General features: G+C 41.8%; 1 protein-coding gene and 1 non-coding gene across 4 annotated transcripts; one reads left to right on the top strand and one right to left on the bottom strand.

Moving 5' to 3' along the window:
- Positions 1-1,751: 1,751 nt before the first annotated feature.
- prrt4a (proline rich transmembrane protein 4a) lies at positions 1,752-8,139 on the top strand. Its single transcript, XR_013099305.1, has 3 exons — positions 1,752-1,840; positions 2,153-3,022; positions 4,720-8,139. It is a non-coding gene; the product is annotated as a proline rich transmembrane protein 4a (transcript).
- On the bottom strand, positions 8,027-15,560 carry impdh1a (IMP (inosine 5'-monophosphate) dehydrogenase 1a). Of its 3 annotated transcripts, XM_024803236.2 has the most exons (17): positions 14,972-15,560; positions 14,345-14,835; positions 13,577-13,675; positions 12,515-12,563; positions 11,773-11,874; positions 11,583-11,657; positions 11,241-11,447; positions 10,972-11,059; positions 10,683-10,882; positions 10,392-10,482; positions 10,199-10,294; positions 9,957-10,100; positions 9,718-9,859; positions 9,498-9,641; positions 9,329-9,412; positions 9,072-9,088; positions 8,027-8,962 (listed from the first exon to the last, which is right to left on the bottom strand). In XM_024803236.2, exons 2-17 carry the CDS (start codon positions 14,578-14,580, stop codon positions 8,859-8,861), a joined length of 1,878 nt encoding a protein of 625 aa, XP_024659004.1. In that variant the 5' UTR covers positions 14,581-14,835; positions 14,972-15,560; the 3' UTR covers positions 8,027-8,858. The 3 variants fall into 3 exon arrangements, with proteins under 3 accessions (XP_024659004.1, XP_076741843.1, XP_004553356.1); XM_076885728.1 differs by lacking the exons at positions 13,577-13,675; positions 14,345-14,835; positions 14,972-15,560 and adding an exon at positions 12,037-12,104 and having other exon boundaries at positions 12,515-12,548; XM_004553299.5 differs by lacking the exons at positions 12,515-12,563; positions 13,577-13,675; positions 14,345-14,835; positions 14,972-15,560 and adding an exon at positions 12,037-12,433.
- Between the last annotated feature and the right edge of the window lie 4,302 nt (positions 15,561-19,862).

The following is a 19,862-nucleotide window of genomic DNA, read 5'->3' as shown; positions in this document are numbered from 1 at the left end:
GGGACCTCTGACATTTTACACATCTTAATCAAATTTGTTCCACTGTTTCACGTTCAGAATTATTTTAAGATTTGTACTCATTTTAATGTATGTTTAATGAATGTTGGAGTTATTACAATTACAAAAACGAATGCTGAATAAACATTTCACTCAGTTCTTCTTTCAAAGACACTTGTGATGCCTGTCCTCAATGAACATGCTTTTAGATTTATGTTCTAAGAATTCACTTGAGTTTCCACAAAGGGATGCATGTGATTGTGGCATTGCCCTCATTACTTTGACCTCCTTTGTTGGTCCAATAACAGACAACTGAGGTGAAGTGTAAAGGTCATGTTTGTATACACATGTTAAGAGGGCATCACTGTATAATATTGTACTGTACATTTTGTCCCATCTTCATCTTTTTTTTAAAGTAAGGGAATTGCTTGCTTTTATCCTCCTCTTTGCTTGTGCAGCTTTGTTTATGAGTCTTGACATGACAGTCCTCATTCCCTGCAGGACCCCAGCCCCTGCTGACTTTGTCTTGTTGGAGGATGAGTTGTCTAAACAGAAACCAGTTGCTCAGTGAATTCAGATAGTGAGTGTGAGGCGGCAATCATTTGGCCATTACCCTTTCTGAGCTCATATGTTTGGCCTGTCATTGTTCCTTTCCAGCCCCTTTAGTCACGGCCGGGTTGATGCTTTCCTGTGTCCTCATCAGACACTGGGTTAATCACACCCCTGGGGAAGTTCCTATCTCCCATCTTTGACTGTCTAAATGATGTGGCATAGCCTTCGCTGTCATTCTGGCTGTACTTATCCAAGTGTAAACGCTTTATTATTATCTTTGGTGTTGCTAGTCACAGCCAGTGTGTGTGTCTTGGCACGTAGAACCATTATTTATGCCTTTGTGTTTTGTCCTAACGATATGTTTGGCGTATTTGTTTATGAGATGAAGTTAGGTTTGCATCCCAGCGACCAATCATTATGCATTTGGCAGAATTCCCATTCAATAGTAATGGTCAGTGAGAAGTTTATAAAACAGAAGTTTTGAGACGGCTGCAACATCTAGGCAAAGAGAGCATATAATGTGTGTCTGTGCCTCAAGCTTACTGTCCCCAAATATGTCCAAAGGTATGTGGATCAGTGTCTATTTTAGAAGCATCCATGGGAATTGAATTAGGCCATGAGGTTACTGGATTTCCCCCATTGGGTAAAAACAGCTCACGTGAACAATAAAAGGAGGAAAATAAAGGAATGTGAATAAGATAACACCATCACAGTTTCTCGCCGCAATAAGTGGTGGTAAAAATCCTTGGTCAAACAGTGCATGTACGAGATTCTCAGGTGTTCTGTGTTCGTATACAAGCAAGTAACTATGATCATGCGTTATAGATGTATGCTGTCAAAAAAGAATCTGCTTTTCAGTATATACTTTAGTTCAAATGTTTCTAGCTGAGCTGTTTACTTTTGCCACCAGTTGTAAATTACACACAAATCCATGTATTGATCTGCTCTGATATATTTTGCTTTTACATTTATTCTTCTCTTCTCCGAGGTTCTCACGTAACTAAAATAAAGGTGATACTCATAATGATGCAGCCTCAGATTTAGGAGAATCGAAGGCAGCAAACAGCCTCACTGTCAGATGAGTGCAGAAGCAGCGTGTGGGCATAGCGGGGGTTGTGTAGAGGAGGTGGGGTCTGTCCCGTGTGTCAGCAGCCCGATGGATAGAACAGGGGCATAGCAGAGTGAGTATGAAAGGACACGCCGTGCAATGCAGACAGAGACTGCAGACATGCAGCAGCACAGAGCGGCATATATGTTTAAAGAGGCTGCAGCAAAGAGGGCTATAGATGAGGTAAGGAAGCTAAAAAAGGAATGGCTGCCACACAGAGTTGCGTGGTCTAATGTCTCTTTTTTTAATGCTCTTGTTTAAGTGGGTTTTTGCATTTTAATGTTTGTACTGTGTGCACGTCACAAGACTTTATAGTCTAGCAGAGGGTTTCAGCACACCGTGTTCATATTCATCACACTGCCGTTATTTTCACCAACAATTTTTGATTTTCGCTGTGACCCACATGCAGCAGTTTAACTTTATCTATGATGTCCAAGACATATTTGAAGGCAGTTGGCATTACTTGTTTTTCCTACGTGTGATTGTTTTCTCCAGGTGTGTTAAGAATGACATCTTTGGAAACCTGATATTAGGGATTACTCAAACATGTGACTGCACAACAACTCCAAGTGACTCTGAGGTCAAGTTTGCCGACCCTCAACATGGTCTCTCTGTGGAATATTTATTTTCTCTTGCCTCTCTCTTTGCCTCACTCGCTTCGTGCCATAGCGTTAACTGGAGAAAATGTGAAAGAAACACAACAGCCAGACAGTGACAAGGCAGGGCAGTTTCTGAAACAGCTCTCGAGTAGACCTCATGTACCCGGTTCAGCACCAAGTGACCCCATGATTGCACCCGAGGATGATGACTTCCTGGGTTCCCCTTTAAGTTGGTCCTTATCATCATCTGAGGACACAGACAGACAAGGTGTGATTGGTGAATATGGCGATTTACTGGAGAGCGCTGAGACATCTCTTTTCTTTCCTAATGAGAAGGGACCCATACCCAGACCCACAAAGGGTGCCACAGTAGATACTGCCTCCACAGAGAGAATGCAAACAATGAAGTCCTCATCAGCAAGTGTACCACCCAAGCTTACCCATGAACAAACATTAAAGAATCAGCCAGCTGAGACCAACACCGCATCAGTTTTGTATCCTAGAGAGTCTGGAGAGAATCAGCCAACATTCCCAGGCTTTCAAAATCAGATGACTGATACTCACTTACCCTTTCTTCTCCCTGGCTCACTCCCATCACACACATCAGACCAGAACTCAACTTCATCACTGCCCACTGGACCGGGGCCAGACACTCTTGGATGGACCACAGGCATTTCTGTTACCACAAAGGGAAACAGAGATGGATTCATTGATATTACAGATCTTATTTTACAGAGAGAAACTGCCAGCATGGAGGAAAAAGAAGGTAAGAGTCCTTTAATTATTTACAGCATTCCTACTTTAAATCTAAAGCTGAAACTATGCCCTACAGTGCATTTCAGTTTCCTTGCATAACCTCCAAAAACTCAGAATCCACATGTCACTGCAGTGCTTATGATATGTATTCTGCTGGCAAACACAGTTCTTTTACATTCACAGAATGGGTTGCATCACTTTCTTCAAATGTCTCTCTTTGACTCAGTTCTCTGCCCTGGTCTTTCTCATTCAAGCCTTTTAGCACAGATTCTCCAGTTCAAACTTACACTCTCCTGTTAAAGTAAAACATTTTATTCACATTGCAGTCAGCCCGCACTCAAAGGTTACTGGATAATGCAGCATGCACACTATTTACTGTACACACACACAAATACTAGCATTTACTTGTCAAAGTAAATGTTGTGTCCACAAGCATATGAGGACTTGAAAGAAATTAATAAGGAATTTGCTTCCTCCTGTGTATGCATTTAACACCACACATTTTCAATGTAACAACAAGTTTATTGAATAACTGCATCAAGATGGAGTACATATTAAATGTACTCTCATTTTTATTAGATTTCATAGACAGCAGAGCGAAAGCCCCGCACTTATAAGTGCTCTCTGTTCGCTGCATCTATACTGATTGCTTCACTACTAATGGAGGACCAGAAATAGGACACATTCCATTTATAACCAGTAGGTTCCCTGATTCCCTGATTGCCCTATACAGCTTATTTCATATACAGAATAAGAAACTCACATTTTTTGTTTGTTACAATGTTATCATCAGTCATAAACCTCTTTCGCATTCTTACAGATAACAACATCGCTTCACTAATGCAAATTTACTTATAGCCACACAAAATGAGAGCAGGCATGAGGTCAATACTGGCTAATCAGCACACATACAGTATCTCTCTTCCTCACTTTCACACAAACACATATGCACACAACCTACTGCTCATGCTCCCACTCTGTCTGTGACCCAGTTAGATTCCCAGTTACAAGCCCGTTCTGTTTTATTATGGATTAGCTTCACACACAGCAGATTACACCCTGCTCTCTTTTTAGAAAATGAAGATTGTGCGTAAAAATAAATTTGGCCTGTATCCAGAGGTTAGATTAGCACCAGTATGTTCATTTCTCGAGAAAAAAATGTCATTATTAAAGATAATATGACACATTACCACCACACAAAAAAATAATAAAAATACACAGGTGTATTAGGTGTGAAGCAAAGCCATGCTTTGAGCTTAATGCTAACACTAGCATTCTAACATGCTCATGATGACATGGATAAAGTGCTGATGACATTGACAGTATAAAACATGGATGTAGCTTACAGAGCATTAAACCTGCATTCTAATTAATGGCCACCAGAGGGCGGCCCTATAGAAGTCTATGGGAAAAACGACTCCTGACTTGACCTACCCTGCTGAGTTCACAGGCTCAGTCACTCATTTAGAGACATATTAAATTTTTAAAAACTAAGACATGTTTAATACTATGTTTTAAAAAACCATAGCGATGTCCATCTTTTACACTGTCTATGTATTACTATACCATCATATTTATGCAAGTTAGCATGTTTGCTCGTTTGCCAACGAAAAACTTTAAATTAAGTCTGTACTTAAATTTTCTACTTTTTGGTTTTCTTTTGACATAACCAATATGGTGTTCATGTGTTTTTTATATTCTTTACAGATGACTCCAAGAATGATTCAAAAGCCAGAAGCCCAAGCCGGCTAGATGGTAACATGGACACAATTGCCACAACCTGCAAAACATTAAATCATTCCTGGACACCTACCTACCCAGAGGATTTTACTCACAACAAGCCTCTGCACCCCTTTCTGGCTCTCACCCCTTCATTTTTGGTCCCTTTGTATTCAGACTGGAACTCTGCCCTGGCTACGTGGGGATTTGCATGGGAAGCACATATCTATGGCCTGGGCTCTGTCTTCACTGTATTTGGCCTAATCTCTGTAGTCTGCCTGTTAGGGCTGCCCCTGAGGTGTCCCCCAGGAAGCCCCTACTTCACAATGCTGCACTTGTTCATTTTGGCATTTGCAGGGATCCAAGCTTTCTGTTTGCTTTACGATGCTTACAGTTACCAAGATCGCCTTTCCCCTGTTGTCTCTCTGCTGCTCTCCGAACTGCCATTGCCATGTTTGATCTCAGCATTTTCCCTGGCCTTCCTCCTTCTTTCCTTTCGTTCATGCAAGCATCTTTCACTTTCACCTGTTATTTCTGCCTCCTTCTCAGCCTTGCCAAAGCCTTGCTTGTTGCTATGTTTGGCCCTGTTACATTTTATTATCTCTTTGGGATGTTTTGGGATTTTTCAGCTCTTTCACAGCCTCCCGACTGTCATCCTGCTCTTTCCTCAGGGTGTGTTCGTATGTCTCGCCACCTTTCTCTCATGCTCATACCTCATCTTCTACTGCTTGACACAAGTCAACAGTAGAAACATTTACAGGTTAAATGACAATGGAGAGAGTGGAGGATCTCCTGAGGTGATGCGACCTGCAATTTGCCCCTTTGCTAGTGTGAAGGACTGGGGTAGGGCAGCAGGAGCTGGAGTAGGAACTTCTTTGTGTTTGTTAGGGTGTGGAGGTCTTCAGCTTTATGGGATCCTGCATGCCCTTGGTTTGGGTGGGGTTGATGGCCATGGGTTTCAGCCTTGGCCATGGTGGGGCTACCAAGTAGGCTGCAGACTCTGTGAGATTGGGGTCTGCCTAGGTTTGTCTGTCATTGGCACACATCCTCTATTCTGTAGCAACTCTAACAAGACCATAGCACATCCTAGACCAGGATCTTGGTCCCGTCTATCCGGTGGCTCTCCTTCACGAATGCTCACCATAACCTCTCAGGATGGTGCAAATTCCCCCGTCCTTTCCCAGGGTAAGCAAGAAAAGCTGGTGGCCTGTGATGTTGTAGCCAAGGAGCAGTCAGAGGTTCTTCCTCTTTACTCAATTGTGGAGTCTCCTGGAAATATACCAGACTGTGATCACAAACCCAGCCGAAGCAAAACTGTACTACCTCTCCCCACACCCCCAAACCCACCGCATAAACCTACAGCCTCACCTGAGACTCGCCTGTCATCACTGGATCATTTAAGTCTCGAGACTGACTCAACTGTGGATCTGCAGCCTCCATCTCCCATAGACTTGTCGCGCAGCATCGACCAAGCTCTGTTCAGCGAATCCCTGTTTTCTCATAGTATCTTTGGTTTCCCAAGACTCATACCTGTTTCCTCAAGCCTTTCCTTGAGCTCCCCAAGCCAAGGTACATCAAAGCAAGGGCCCAGCTCTGTGGGAAATACCCTTTACCGAACTTCTTCTTGTGGAGATGTAGATCAAGAGAACACCTTGTCCAACTCCAGGTATTCCCAACCTCAAGGCTGTATGACAGCTCGTAGAAATCAACCATTATCACCAGACCAATGTGATTGGAAAGGGAGTGTTACTGGTTCAACCCAGGGCCTTTGCAGCCATTCCATAGAAACAGGAAAGCTGCGATCACATTCATGGGCCAACAGAGGGCAAAATTTTACTCAGAGCAGCCTCCCACGTGCAATCCCCCACCTGCCATACCACAGACGTTACCGAACCCTGAGCTTAGCTTCCCAGGACAGTCGGGGGTCTGGCCGATTGGCAGGAACTAAACACCTGAGTGAAAGCAAACAGCTGGAATGGGATATGGCTGTACAAGCAGAGTTTGTCAGTGTGTGCAAACAAATTGATGCACTGAGTGTTTGCAGTGACACCATTGAATTGTAGAAAGCTAAAAAACAAAATAAAACTGGGTGTAACTGGAATACAAATTGTGTAGATTTAAGTCTATTCAGGTTAAATGGGGGAATTAAACCGTAGTCTATATGTCAAAAACGTTATATAGACCTAAAATATGAGCCAATATTTTTTGTAAATACTGTACTGTTGATATTGTATATTCAAACAAAAAAAAGTTTATAAGACTGTCTTCATTATGCTGTTTTCAGCAACCTATTTCTTCCTTGCAGTATTGCTTTATTTGAGCAACATTATAATTTTAGAATGTGTCCATTGAAATCATATGTAAAATCAAACATTTGTTTCTAAAAAAGGTAATATTTGTGGCAAAGAAGTTAGCCAAAAAGGAGTTCAATTTTTTTTTTTTTTTTTGCTTTATTTTGTTTTAGTGAAAATCCAGGATTGTGTCGAGGAAATCTAGCAGCCATAGGACAAGCAAAAGTCACAAAAGTTAAAGTTTGCGTTGCTGATGCGTTCTGTGGTTTGTGAGACATACTTGAAAGGGCTTAACTTTCTCCGCTCCCCTTTCCCGATAGTGTGCTAAAAGAATTACAGTCTAAATATATAAACCTTCTGAGGTTTCTTTGAATTTTGAGTGTAAAAGCATTAATAGGGACAAGCTGGTGTTTTTTTGTTTTTCGTTTGTTTGTTTCCTTGAGTTGTTTCTGGGTGTTTTCTTTTAACAGTGGAATATCTTTGAAGAATGAAAACAACATCATTACATTGCATGAATTTAAAGTGGTAGCAAAACAGTTTTTAAATAGTATCAAACTGTTGTTTGAAATTTTTTCTTTATTCAAATACATATACATCCAGTATATGACACAAGTTACATTAAATGAAAGTTTGATTCCTAGGTTGACCAAAAAAAGATGTTATTTATGGCATTGTTTATAATTAAGATGTGTCAACTAGTAAGAAGTTTAATTAACTGGTGACAAATTGTTGGCAAAATTAAAAATTAATTGTTGATTTTTTTAAAAACTGAGTGATACATGTAATACGTCTCTAACCAAATATACTGAGTACCTCACAGAAAAAAGGAAAAATTAAATTCATTTAAAAGTGATATTTGTAAAGATCGTTAGAAATAAATAAATCAAAACTGGAATATTGGTTTTGTTCTACTGCAACACTAGATAATCCATCTACCTTTTTTTGTGCTTTATTATTATTTTTTTTAATACTGAGTCTGGGAAATAAAGACAAATAACCAACCATTCTATATCCTGCTGTGTTATTAATGATAACCTTTTGCAAAATAGCATTTTTGGAGAATACAGCATGTACTATAAAGCTAAGTGGAGCTTTGGTTGCATAGTGACAATAAAAATGAGAATGATGAAAGAAAACAGTGAATACTCTCCTTTAAATCAAGCAATAACATTAAAATAAGAGTAAAGTTCCAGGTGAGAGTGTAAATTGCTTTTTGAAGGCACTCCCTATTTGGAGTGCTCGTTTATAAATTAAGGCTGATGCTTTTCTTGTCCCTTCTATGACAGAGCAGCACAGAGCTCACCGACACGCATCAAAGAAATGACTTGAGTGACAAAGCTGTGCACTAAAAACATTATGAGAATTTTACTCTTCTGTGTTTATTAGCACACTTCACTTGTTATTGTTATATATATGAGAGAAAGAGAACTAAAAGTATGTGATTAAAGCTCTGTGCGCTGTTATTTACTTGATTTCCCACAAAAAAAAGGGGGGGAGGGGTAGTAAAAGTAGTAAATGAGCAAGGAAATATATGGCTGTACTCCTCTCTATCAAGCTCGGCAGATATATCATGACAAGTTTGTTGAAAGGGAACAACAGAATAGGTAATAACAGGATTCCCTCTACACCTTGACCTGAGAGGGAGAACAACAGATTAAGAGTTTGTGACCATCCTCTAAAACTCTGTTCTTTGGCTCGATCCTTTTAGGCTCTTTGAACTTTAAGAGAGTTGTTTTGGGGTCAGAGCTGGGACACCAATGAACAGAAGGTCACAGAATAGTTTTGTTTAAACTTTAGAGCGTAGAAGTCACAGGAGCTTCATGCGTTGCATTCTGATCACATGCGCCCGGTGCATCTGCTCATAGCTGCTGGGGTCGGGACGTTGGGTCCCGATCGGGTGTTTCCTCTTCCACCTGTTTCAGTAAAACCGCTTCTCATGACTACATGTGGAATAGAAAAAAAAGAGGGAAAGCATAAACTTTACAGTTAGAAAAATAAATGAAGATGGTTTTTTTAAGAAAGGAGAAGATGGAGGTAATGATTACTTACATGGCACAAAAGAATATCTAATATGATAGCATGAGTAATAAAGAGAAAAAGATAAGAGAGTTTTATACTGTTGAAGGTAAATTAATGGACACTTAACAATGAAGTATATCTAACAACAGCATGTTCACATACTGTCACTGGTATTAAAATGTTTAGACAACAGAAACAGGAAAAGAAAAAGACATACATGGAGAAAGAAGGGGTTGCAGCGGAGGGGTAAAGGTCACCTTAAACAAACAGTCAAACGTCAGACTTACGAGTGAAGCCCGTGGACGCCACCTTCCATCTGAGCCGACATGGTCCTCTTCTCAAACTTCAGTTCTCCAGAATACATCATTGACCTGGAGACAGATCACAGGAGGATACTTGGCGAAAGCCTTCACGTAACAAATCTCACACTAAACAGACGCACAGTTTGACACTTACCGTAAAATGGACAAACTTTTGGCTCCTATGTCCTGACAGCCATGTTGGATGCCAGCAATGAGGTAAGGAACAAACTTATGAATGGAGCCTTTGTCTTGTACTGACCCCGAAACACCTTGAGCTACCTTTACCTTATCTCCCTCACTGGGCACACAAACATAATTCACATGATTAACAAGGTAAGTTTTCCAGATTAAGTGTTTTCCAGTAAAAATCTCACCTAAAGTAGCGTTTCTGGCTGTTATTTTTCTCCATGGCATCTAAGGAGCCCATTCCTCTGTACTTTTTCAGGCGCACACCGTCGGAAAAGAAATATTCTCCTGGAGCTTCAGTAGTTGCCGCCAGCAATGATCCCATCATTACTGAGGAAGGAAAAAGACTGAATTGTTCAGTGACTAATCCAAGTATACACACAAATTTAATGCCTCCAGAAAATGAGAGAAAATTTCTTTCTTTTACCTGTAGATGCTCCCAGGGCAAGAGCTTTTACCACATGTCCAACAGTTTGAATGCCTCCATCAGCGATTACCGGCACTCCAAAACGTCTGGCATACTCCGCAACCTTGTACACTGATGTGCCCTGGGGCCGTCCACAGGCCATTACTGAGAAACAAGACCACGATGTGATGGTTGGGAGCAAAGTATCCTCAATACAGTGAAATTCATACATTTTTATGTCCCATGATTAAGTATGATCGTACCTTCCTGTGTGATACAGATAGAGCCGCACCCCATTCCCACCCTCAGGGCATCCACACCGGCATCTATGAGGTTTTTGGCCTGAGCAGCTGTCACCACTAGAGAGAGACAGAGGCACAGAAAAGTGACAAAGAAAGGCACAAATGTAGAAGATGAATTCAAGAAGACAGTCCCAAGTAAAGAAATGGTGCTCACCATTTCCTCCAACCACTTGTAGTTCGGGATATTTATGCTTGATGTAGTTTATCGTGTTAATCTGATAGACTGAGTTTCCTTGAGAAGAGTCCTGTAATAATAATAATAATAAAACAAAATTATGGGAAAATGACTTAAGATCGGTCAAACACTCATACCAACTCTGTAGTTCCATTCATCCGGTGATTATTATGAGACCAATGACTTAGCTGACTATATGTGATCCAATAAAAAATTAGAATCAAATAACAGATCAAACAAAAGTTTAATTACAATACAATCAAAACTTACCAGGACAACAACATCGACTCCAGCCTGCACGAGGAGGTCCAGTCTGTATTTGTCGTCCTCCCTGGTACCGATGGCGGCTCCACACAGCAGCTGTTTACGAGAGTCCTTGGAAGCCAGAGGATAATCCCTGTTCTTCTTCAAGTCAGTCCTAGCGATAATGGCGACGAGCTCATCGTTGTCATTAACTATGGGGAGCTTACCTGGGAGAATGAGAAAGGAAAGGCCAAATATGCTACAGTCACAATTATGATTGCTACCTATACGGCAGAGTTACTCTTTAAAGCTTTACCTTTTTTGCTACGTTGCAGTATATCGTTAGCTTCTTTTAGTGTGACTCCAGCTGGTGCAACAACTAGATCTTCTCTTTTTGTCATTGCCTGCATCAGAAAATAAACTGTGACCACACACACACTCGTTTGATATTATAATTCTTACTTTGAGTACTCCGGGAGAGTAGAAAAGTGTTATATAAGAATCAGTCCATTTACCGTTTACCAGATTATGTTCTCAAAAATATACAAATTCTTGCAGAATCGTCCACAACATTAATACACTCACTTCTTCAAGAGGTTGGTCATGGTCCTTCTCAGAAAGAAAATCGATATCCCTGGAGGTAACTATGCCGACCAGCTTGCTGCCCATCTTGCCAGTCTCTGTAATCGGGATCCCAGAGAAACCATGGCGTAACTTGGCCTCGAACACATCGCCTACTGTGTGACGGGGACTCATTACCACTGGATCTGTAATAAAGCCCTGCTCAAATTTCTAGCAAAAACAGAAACACGAATGTCGAGTGGGATTTAATTTCCATATCAGATGGCTGTTAGGGGCTTCATAGATCAAAAATGATTTCATCTGTTTAATTAGAGCACATGTGTGCAGTGACTTTTTCTGTCTCACCTTCACTTTGCGCACCTCATTGGCCTGGAACTCAGCAGTGGAGTTATGATGAATTATTCCAATCCCTCCCATCAGCTGAATCCAACCATTTAGAGACAGGAGTAAGTAAGTGAAGAAAAGCATCATTTGAGCAGTACCTACTCAGCTACTAAGTGTGATGTATATAACACTCTGCAGTGTTTGTACTCACTGCCATGGCGATGGCCATGGATGACTCCGTGACTGTATCCATAGGAGATGAAATGAGAGGCGTCTTCAGGGTAATCTTTCGTGTCAGGGCTGAAGTTAGATCCTTAAAAGTTCAATGCATTTGGAAACAAATTTATCACCTTATACTGCAACACTGAGGTCTACAACAAGCGTTTTAGCAAATTAAATAAGTATTTCTTAACTGGCTCATTTGCCCTGCAGTGAGCCAGTTTGGACGCATCAGAAGTGGAGTTGCTGTACTAACCGGGTGAGTGTTTAAAGGACCCAGGTGGCTTCCTCGAACACCTGCTCTCCAGCAATAACCCATGTGATCTAGTCATGAAATTAATTTAATGTTCCAGCAGAGTTCAAAAAGATGAACACAGTGCAAGTCAAATAAACAACCCCGTGCTCATGCACCTTTAACTAAGCAACACAACAAAGAGTTAGGGACTGATTACAGCAGCACCTTAATAACAGCAATATAAAATATAATGAGTTAAAGGACACTGTGTTTGAAGCACACTTAGCTCACTTTGCTCGTGGCAGTTTTCAAAGGAAACTATTCCTGTGTTGCCATTCACCAAAGCAGCAACCTCACAGGGATTATAGCAACTAGTGTTGTGACATAACCCATGTTGAAGAACCCTAATCCCAACTACATCACATCACATGAGCAGTACACTGAGAAAGTTTGAGCAGTAGGCTATGTTTAATATATTAGACAGTATGATGACACTTACCACCTCATCAGAAGTGAAATCTATGAAACCGGGGAGGATCAAGAAGTCACTGAAAGGGGAGAGGTGACAGAGAGATAAGATCATGACGACTATGAAGTACTGCACAAACTAAATTAGAAATCACTTTTCAGTGGGGTCACATCAGTCATTGCACTGGTCAGCGCGTCGATTTGATCTCAGCTCTCACTGATCACTACATCATCACATGAGTTGTTAGCACTCATGGGTTGGATGCCACCTATCTTCAAACTCGGCGCTCATTTTGATCTCAGCTACTCACCTGTAAAGTTTTGTGTGTGCATCTTCCACTGTTGCGATGCTACCGTGCTGACAAACTCAACACCACCTTTTTAGTGCTTCCTGCTATTGCAGGTGTCGCCAGGACCACTTTTTGCCATGAGGAAACACACAAAGACTTAACTGAAAAAACAAAACCAGCCTCACTGTGGCGACTGGTAAGCAGCATTTAATGTTAATAGTGACATTGACTGACCAGCAAAACACTTGTAAAGCTACCTCTTATAGTTGTGTATGTGAACTATATATTTTGCAGTCACTCCTACACGGCAACATTTTATTTTATTTTATTAGCTGACAGTAAGCAGAAATAATCTGTCAGCAGCACACTGAAACGTTCTGCATTTATCCTCTGCACACTGATAAACCCTACACATAGCCCCATTAAGGAAACTACCCTGACAGCCATTAAAGCACTGATATGTGCAGGACACACACACACACACACACACACACACACACACACACACACACACACACACACATTCTGACAGACACTGCTTTTAATGTCTGTAGCACCACTCAAGACTCATCCTTGAAAGTAGTATTATGCGTAATAATCCCCCAAATAAAACCTGAGCAGATGTGTCATTGCTGATATTAATAAAGATTTAATGGAAGATATGACATAACAGTGTATATGTGTGTTTCTTTAGGTGCATGTGGATCTGTGTCAGCATGTAAGCAATGCCATGAATGTGTTTGTGTGTGTGAGGGTTGTTTTGGGGGTTTTGTTTTTTTCATTTTAAATTTAGCATTTCTTACTTGTACGTAAGTCCGTCACCGATAGCAAAAAGTTGTTGTGCTGTGAGTCCATCCTCAGGAACGTAACCCGTACCCCCGCTGATCAAGAAGTCAGCCATGCTGAAATTTAAAAACACACACACACTCATCGTGGAGCTGAGAATATGAGTTAGCCACCACCACATCTAAATACTGAGCGAAATACTGGTGTATCCCAATGAAAAGACAACAGCATTATAGACATATATATAGCTTTAAATTTACAATAATTTGTTCTTGTTGCAGATTTTATACACTTAAGTGAATATTTTATTATTCTGTCCATCACTTTAGCTGATTGAAAAAGGTGCACCTAAATTAGGAGAAAGTGTATTTTTACTAAAAATAAAGGTATGGTTGGTTAGTCAGCAGTTAAATTCTGAATCCATTTCAAAAAGCATGTGGCTCATCTGTCTCTGTTTCTTACAAACATACTGTAACTAGATCCTATTACAAATGTTGGAGAGAAGACAGGAAACGCAAACAAAAGAGAATCCGTCCTTGTCAATGGAAACTCCTTCTATACACCTATGACGGCAGTACAGTAGGTAAGAGGATTTGGTAGGCTGCCCAGGTAGCTGATAAATGAGCTTGTAATGAGCACAGCCAATGCAACTAGAAAGTGAAAACAGCTCAGTTGCTACTGGAAGTGTAATGTTTACAAGTTATACGGCTTCATATATCACATCTGCACATAGAAGCTTGTGATGTTGCAGCGTGCGAAGATTGCTAAGAGAGTGTGACACTGACCTCTCTGGTTCATACCCAGCTTGAATACGTGTAGCGCTGTATCGCTGGGCTGCTGTCTCATATCCATGTCCATGTAGCACAGGGTGGGCATATCCCCCATACGGGTGAGGTTGCTCCCCATCTCTGTTTGAGGGCCGTGGCCGTGCTGGTTCCATGTCTCCAACAATCCTTCGGTAGTCAATGAGGTAGCTGTCCCTTTCTCCATCTCCAAAGCAGTCAGAAGCATGACCTTCCATCTCTATGAAATCCAGGGCTCTGACCTCCACGGTGCCCGACCACCTATCACGCACTCTTTAAGCACTTGTGACTTGTTTCATACACACAAATACAATCACACCTTCACGCTGCAAGTAAACAGTGGCCTCAGCAAACCCCGGGAGACACACTCTAACGCAGTCAATGCTTTGAGTGCATGTTCACACAAACACCTTTCAGACACACCTGATATGGGAGTAAGCTATCGTGCCGCTCGAGACTTGCAGATGACAAACCTGTAGGAAATAGAAGAAACAGCAACAAAAGATCCTAAACAAATTGTCCAAGGCTGAGTTTGTATTCCAGTTAGTTATCACTTATCCATGGAGGCCATTAAGGCCCTCAGACAGTGGATAGTCTTTTTTTGCCCACCTGTTGATGAAGGTCGCTATCGTGGCACAGCAAATTTAGATCTCCTGTATTCTCCCCAGCAAAAGGAACAAGCAGCCCCCGGGGAGGAGAGTCAAGCCTTGCGTAGGCAGCAGAGATTCATCCCCCTGGAGGTCCAAACTTGCTTGGTTATCCCTACGGCTGGGAGCTTCTCTCTACTCTATTCTCCTGATGCCTGCTGAGCTTAACTCTGTTTCTGACAGCAGACGTCACTCTCCCACAAAGAGGATTGGGAGCATTAATGCAGAATGGGGTGGGGTGAGATGGGTGTTGGGTGGAGTGTAGGTAGTAGTACCGAGGAAGAGAAGGATGGGTCAAGATGACACTTGAAAACACTTTCCTCACAGGAGATTACCATGTTGTGACGGTCTGTGTTCGTGTGTGTGTGTGTAGACAGAGCTGTGAATGAGACAAGGTCGAACCCCAGGATACGTACAAACTTCCTGTCTTTGAGAAATGAGACAGAGAATAACTTTTAAAGACGTAATGCTGTCTAATTAGTTTGTCACACTTAAATTTAGGAGTGGCTTGTATACCGTGGCACTATTATTTATCATGGCAGTATAACAACAGAGTTCTATAAATACTTTCTTATATTATGACGTTTTAATTAATAAAATTTAGCAGATCAACATCTTTGAAATGTCTGTTCTGGCTGCTGTGGGAGCTTTTTAATCTTAAATCGTTAAACTGTTTGGACTGTTCATTGAGAAACAGTAGGAACTTTGCTACCTACAGTGCTTTCAGTAACATCATCTACAGGTGACTGACTGACTGACTGCTTGTGACAGTTACCGAGGGATTGAACTAGAAAAGCCTCTTAGAATCTCTCTCTCTCTCTCTCTCTCTCTATCTATCTATCTATCTATCTATCTATCTATCTATCTATCTATCTATCTATCTATCTATCTATCTATCTATCTATCTATCTATCTATCTATCTATCTATCTATCTACTGCAAGTCTCTCATTATCTCGCAGTTGCTCCCATTCTCCCACCAGATAAAGGAAAAAACAAACCCTCCAATGTATAATGAATGCAACAGAAATGTTGAAAAGCTAAGAAGCAAAACTTATTTTGCACAGAGATTTTTATTAAGCCTCATATTCATGACTTGTTCTTAAATTAGTATGGTTTAACAAAATGTCAATAAATGATATATGGACCAAAACATATGCATATAAGATATTTCTATATTAACTATCCAAAGCCTGAACCATGAAATAACTCCCAGAGAATACTGGTTTTTAAAAAAACGGGACTGTTTATTGACAAATTATAAAACAATAAGAAGAAATTGGCACATTTGATTTTAAATTGTATCATATTTGCTAATTCTGTCATTTTTTTAGCAGTTAGTTTAGAAATTTTGGGTGCAGTCTATTTAGGTCTTTAGGGGGAAAAAAACACACTAATGAGGTTTCAAAAACTCAAAAAAATTCATGTATCAAATATAATACCAGTACATATTTTTCACAAAAGATTCAAGTTCGGTTTTAAAAGGGCAGGAAAGGTCTTTGACGCTTCTGTCCAAAAGATGCAGGAATGCAAAAGCTGCTTTGGAACTAGCCATCTATAGAAAATAAAAGGAGAAACTATTAACTTGTTATACATGTTAAACCATATTTGACCTTTTTAATAAGAGCAAATCATACCAAGCCTCTCCACTAGTTCTGGATGATGTTTTTCAAGGGCATCAAAGAAGGCTGCTTTGACCTTCACCCCTCCTGAACGCAGTGTTCTTTCAAAGAGCTCCCTCATTTTATCTTGACTTGTCGGTGTAGCTCGAATATTTGAATAGGCTTCAGGATGGACCAGGTCTCCAAGCTCTTCTGCTATCGCCAGCACTTCAGAAACTTCTTGGATTAACTGTGCCCTGTTTCTATCAACAAAGTCTGCTGCTTGTAAATGAAGAAAATGAAAGCGTGTATTTAAAAATCATAGAATAAAAATTGTGAACGTGACTGTGAAATAATAAATAATACACACCTTTTTCATGTTCATTCATTTTTGTAGCAAAACTGCTGATATAATTCTGTTGGCAAAGGGAAATAAAACATACTTTTAGTTGTCAACTCCACTGTGTATGATCGGGGTGTAGAGTGATTTTGGATAACAGTGCCTGTAGTTTTGACATCAGTCACCCAAACTTGCTGTCCTGGGGACAGGCTGCCTAAAGGTTTTGCGCGGTGGCGCCTGTTGAAGTTTGCCATGTCCATCATCCTCTTCTCCCTTTCCTTTTGAGCGAGCAGTGCGTTGTCCGGCAGTGTGGGCTCCAGCTGCGATGGAAGCATTGGCAGTGTGGTTCGCAGACATCTGCCCATTAAAAGCTCTGCAGGGCTGTATCCGGACTGCAGTGGTGTAGCTCTATAGGCAAGAAGAGCTAGATAAGGATCAGCTGCTTTTTTCAGAAGATTTTTTACAGTCTGCACAGCACGTTCTGCTTCTCCATTACTTTGCGGAAACTTGGGACTGCTTGTGATGTGTTTGAAGCCGTATGCTGCTGCAAAGTCTGTAAAGATTTGACCTGAATACTGTGGCCCATTATCAGACATGAGGACCTCTGGGATGCCATGACGGGCAAAGAAAGATTTCAGGTGAGTAATGACGTCGTTTGATTTTGTCCTGTTTAACAAAGCAATTTCAACAAATGTAGAGTGATAGTCAACAGCGAGAAGGTAAGTTTTCCCTCCCAGCTCGAAAAGATCTGTGCCCACTCTCTGCCATGGGCGGGCAGGGTATTCTGTTGGCATGAGTGGCTCACTGTTATTGTGTCTTTCTTGAATACACGTTTTGCACTTGAGCACCATCTCAGAGATTTGTTGACTCAGCCCGGGCCACCACACTGTTTGGCGTGCACGAGCTTTACATTTTACAACACCTTGATGTCCTTCGTGTAGTTTTTCCAGCACCTCGTTTCTCATTGCTGAAGGAATGACAAGCCGTGTGTCTTTCAACAAAAGGCCGTCTTCAACAGTGAGCGTGGCTCGGTCAGGCCAGTAATTTCGCAGTAAAGGCTCTTGTTTTGCATGTTCTGGCCAGCCTTCGGTGCACATGTCCATGACGCGAGCACACACACTGTCGCTTTTCAGTTGTTCCTTCAGTGTTTGCATATATGATGAACTGACAGGCATGTTTGCTACAATACTGTCGACATATATGTCTGTGCTTTCCATTAGCTCTTTGTCTGACAGGTTCATTGGTTTTTTCAGAGGTGAGCGGGACAAAGTATCTGCTGTCCAGAGCGATTTCCCTGGGGCGTACTGCACAGTGTACGAGTAACGCATGAGTCTCATTCTGAATCGCTGGATCCTGGGTGGCAAGAGATCCAGAGCTTGTCCTCCCAGTAAGGAAACGAGAGGTTTGTGGTCCATTTCAAGACAAAAATGTTTACCAATCAGGAAATCACGAAAACGCTCACACGCCCATGTAGATGCCAGTGCCTCTTTTTCCACTTGTGCGTATCGTTGTTCTGTAGGAGAAAGGGACCTCGATGCATACGCCACTGGTCGCCATCCTTCTTCCCACAGCTGCAAAAGAACACCTCCGAGACCATAGGATGAAGCATCTGCTGATACTTTAATGTCTCTGTTGGGGTCATACATTGCGAGCACTGGGGGTGAGGTCAGGGCATCTCGTAATGTTTTGAAAGCTCTCACTTGGTCAGTTCCCCAATACCATGCGTTCTTTTTGGAAAGAAGATCTCGCAGGGCTTTGTTTTTTTCAGCTAAATGGGGGATGAACTTGCCCACTTGATTCACCATGCCCAGAAAACTGCGCAACTCTGACACATTAGTTGGCTCTGTCATTTCTGTAATTGCCTCCGTTTTCTTCAGGTCAGGACTGATTCCTGTATCCGCTATGATGTGACCCAAGAAAGCAACCTTGCTCTGGGAGAGCTCGCATTTTTCAACATTCAGCGTTATGCCTGCTTTTTCCAGTCTTTGCAGTGTAGCATGGAGACGGGAATCGTGCTCCTGATGGTTACGTCCCCACACCAACACATCGTCAATGTGACACACCACTCCTTCGAGACCCTCGATGACCTCTGCCATCATGCGCTGAAAGTGTTCGGGCGCTGAGTTGATCCCAAACGGTAGGCAGTTAAAGTGGAACCGCCCAAAGGGTGTGATGAAGGTGGTGAGTTTGGCAGACTCATCGGACAGGGGAATCTGCCAGAAGCCCATGTTGGCATCCAGTTTGCTAAACACTTTGGCTCCTGCGAGCATTCCGAGACTTTGTTCAACCGATGGCAGCACATATTTTTCCCTGCACACATACTCATTTAGTCCGGTAAAGTCTACGCAAAGTCTTAGCCTAGGGCTGTTTTTCTTTGGAACAACAACCATGCCGGCACACCAATCCGTTGGTTCCTCAACTCGGGTAATGACACCAAGCTCTTCCATTCGTTGGAGTTCCTCTTTTACCCTTCCCATCAGAGGCAGAGGAAGCCTTCGCGGAGTTTTGAGTGAGTACGGCACAGCATTCGGTTTGAGTTTAATGTGATAGGCCCGCTGCACTTTCCCTAGACCATTGCAAAGTTTAGGGTAAGTAGTCTTCAGAGTGTCCATTGAAACCGCGTCAACTCGCACCAGCAGGTCAAGAGCTGTAATGGCGGGCAGGCCTAGCAGTGGGGTGTTCAGGTTTCTTACAACATAGACCTTCTCTGTTGTCTGTTTCGCTCCGTAGTTGAGCTGTAGCTTTGTAAAACCTGCAACGTCCAGTGGTGTTTTTCCAGGGCCTAACAAAGGTTTTTCTGGCTGCTGGAGAACTGGTCTGTGTTCGTTAGCAAAAATCTTTGATAAGTCCGAGTCAGCTATTACAGTCACATCTGCTCCAGTGTCCAGTTTGAAAGTGATTTTTGCATCTTTC

The sequence above is a fragment of the Maylandia zebra genome, linkage group LG7, assembly GCF_041146795.1.
Source record: "Maylandia zebra isolate NMK-2024a linkage group LG7, Mzebra_GT3a, whole genome shotgun sequence".
In the NCBI taxonomy this organism is placed as follows: Eukaryota; Metazoa; Chordata; class Actinopteri; order Cichliformes; family Cichlidae; genus Maylandia; species Maylandia zebra.
This window is presented reverse-complemented; position numbering and strand designations above follow the sequence as displayed.

Excerpts from the sequence above, each read along its gene's own strand:
- impdh1a (XM_024803236.2), bottom strand. The coding sequence starts at position 14,580 with ATGGAAGGTCATGCTTCTGACTGCTTTGGAGATGGAGAAAGGGACAGC. Across the intron at positions 11,658-11,772 it reads CCATGGCCATCGCCATGGCA|CTGATGGGAGGGATTGGAAT; the intron begins GTGAGTACAAAC and ends GGTTGGATTCAG. Across the intron at positions 10,483-10,682 it reads GAGTCGATGTTGTTGTCCTG|GACTCTTCTCAAGGAAACTC; the intron begins GTAAGTTTTGAT and ends TTATTATTACAG.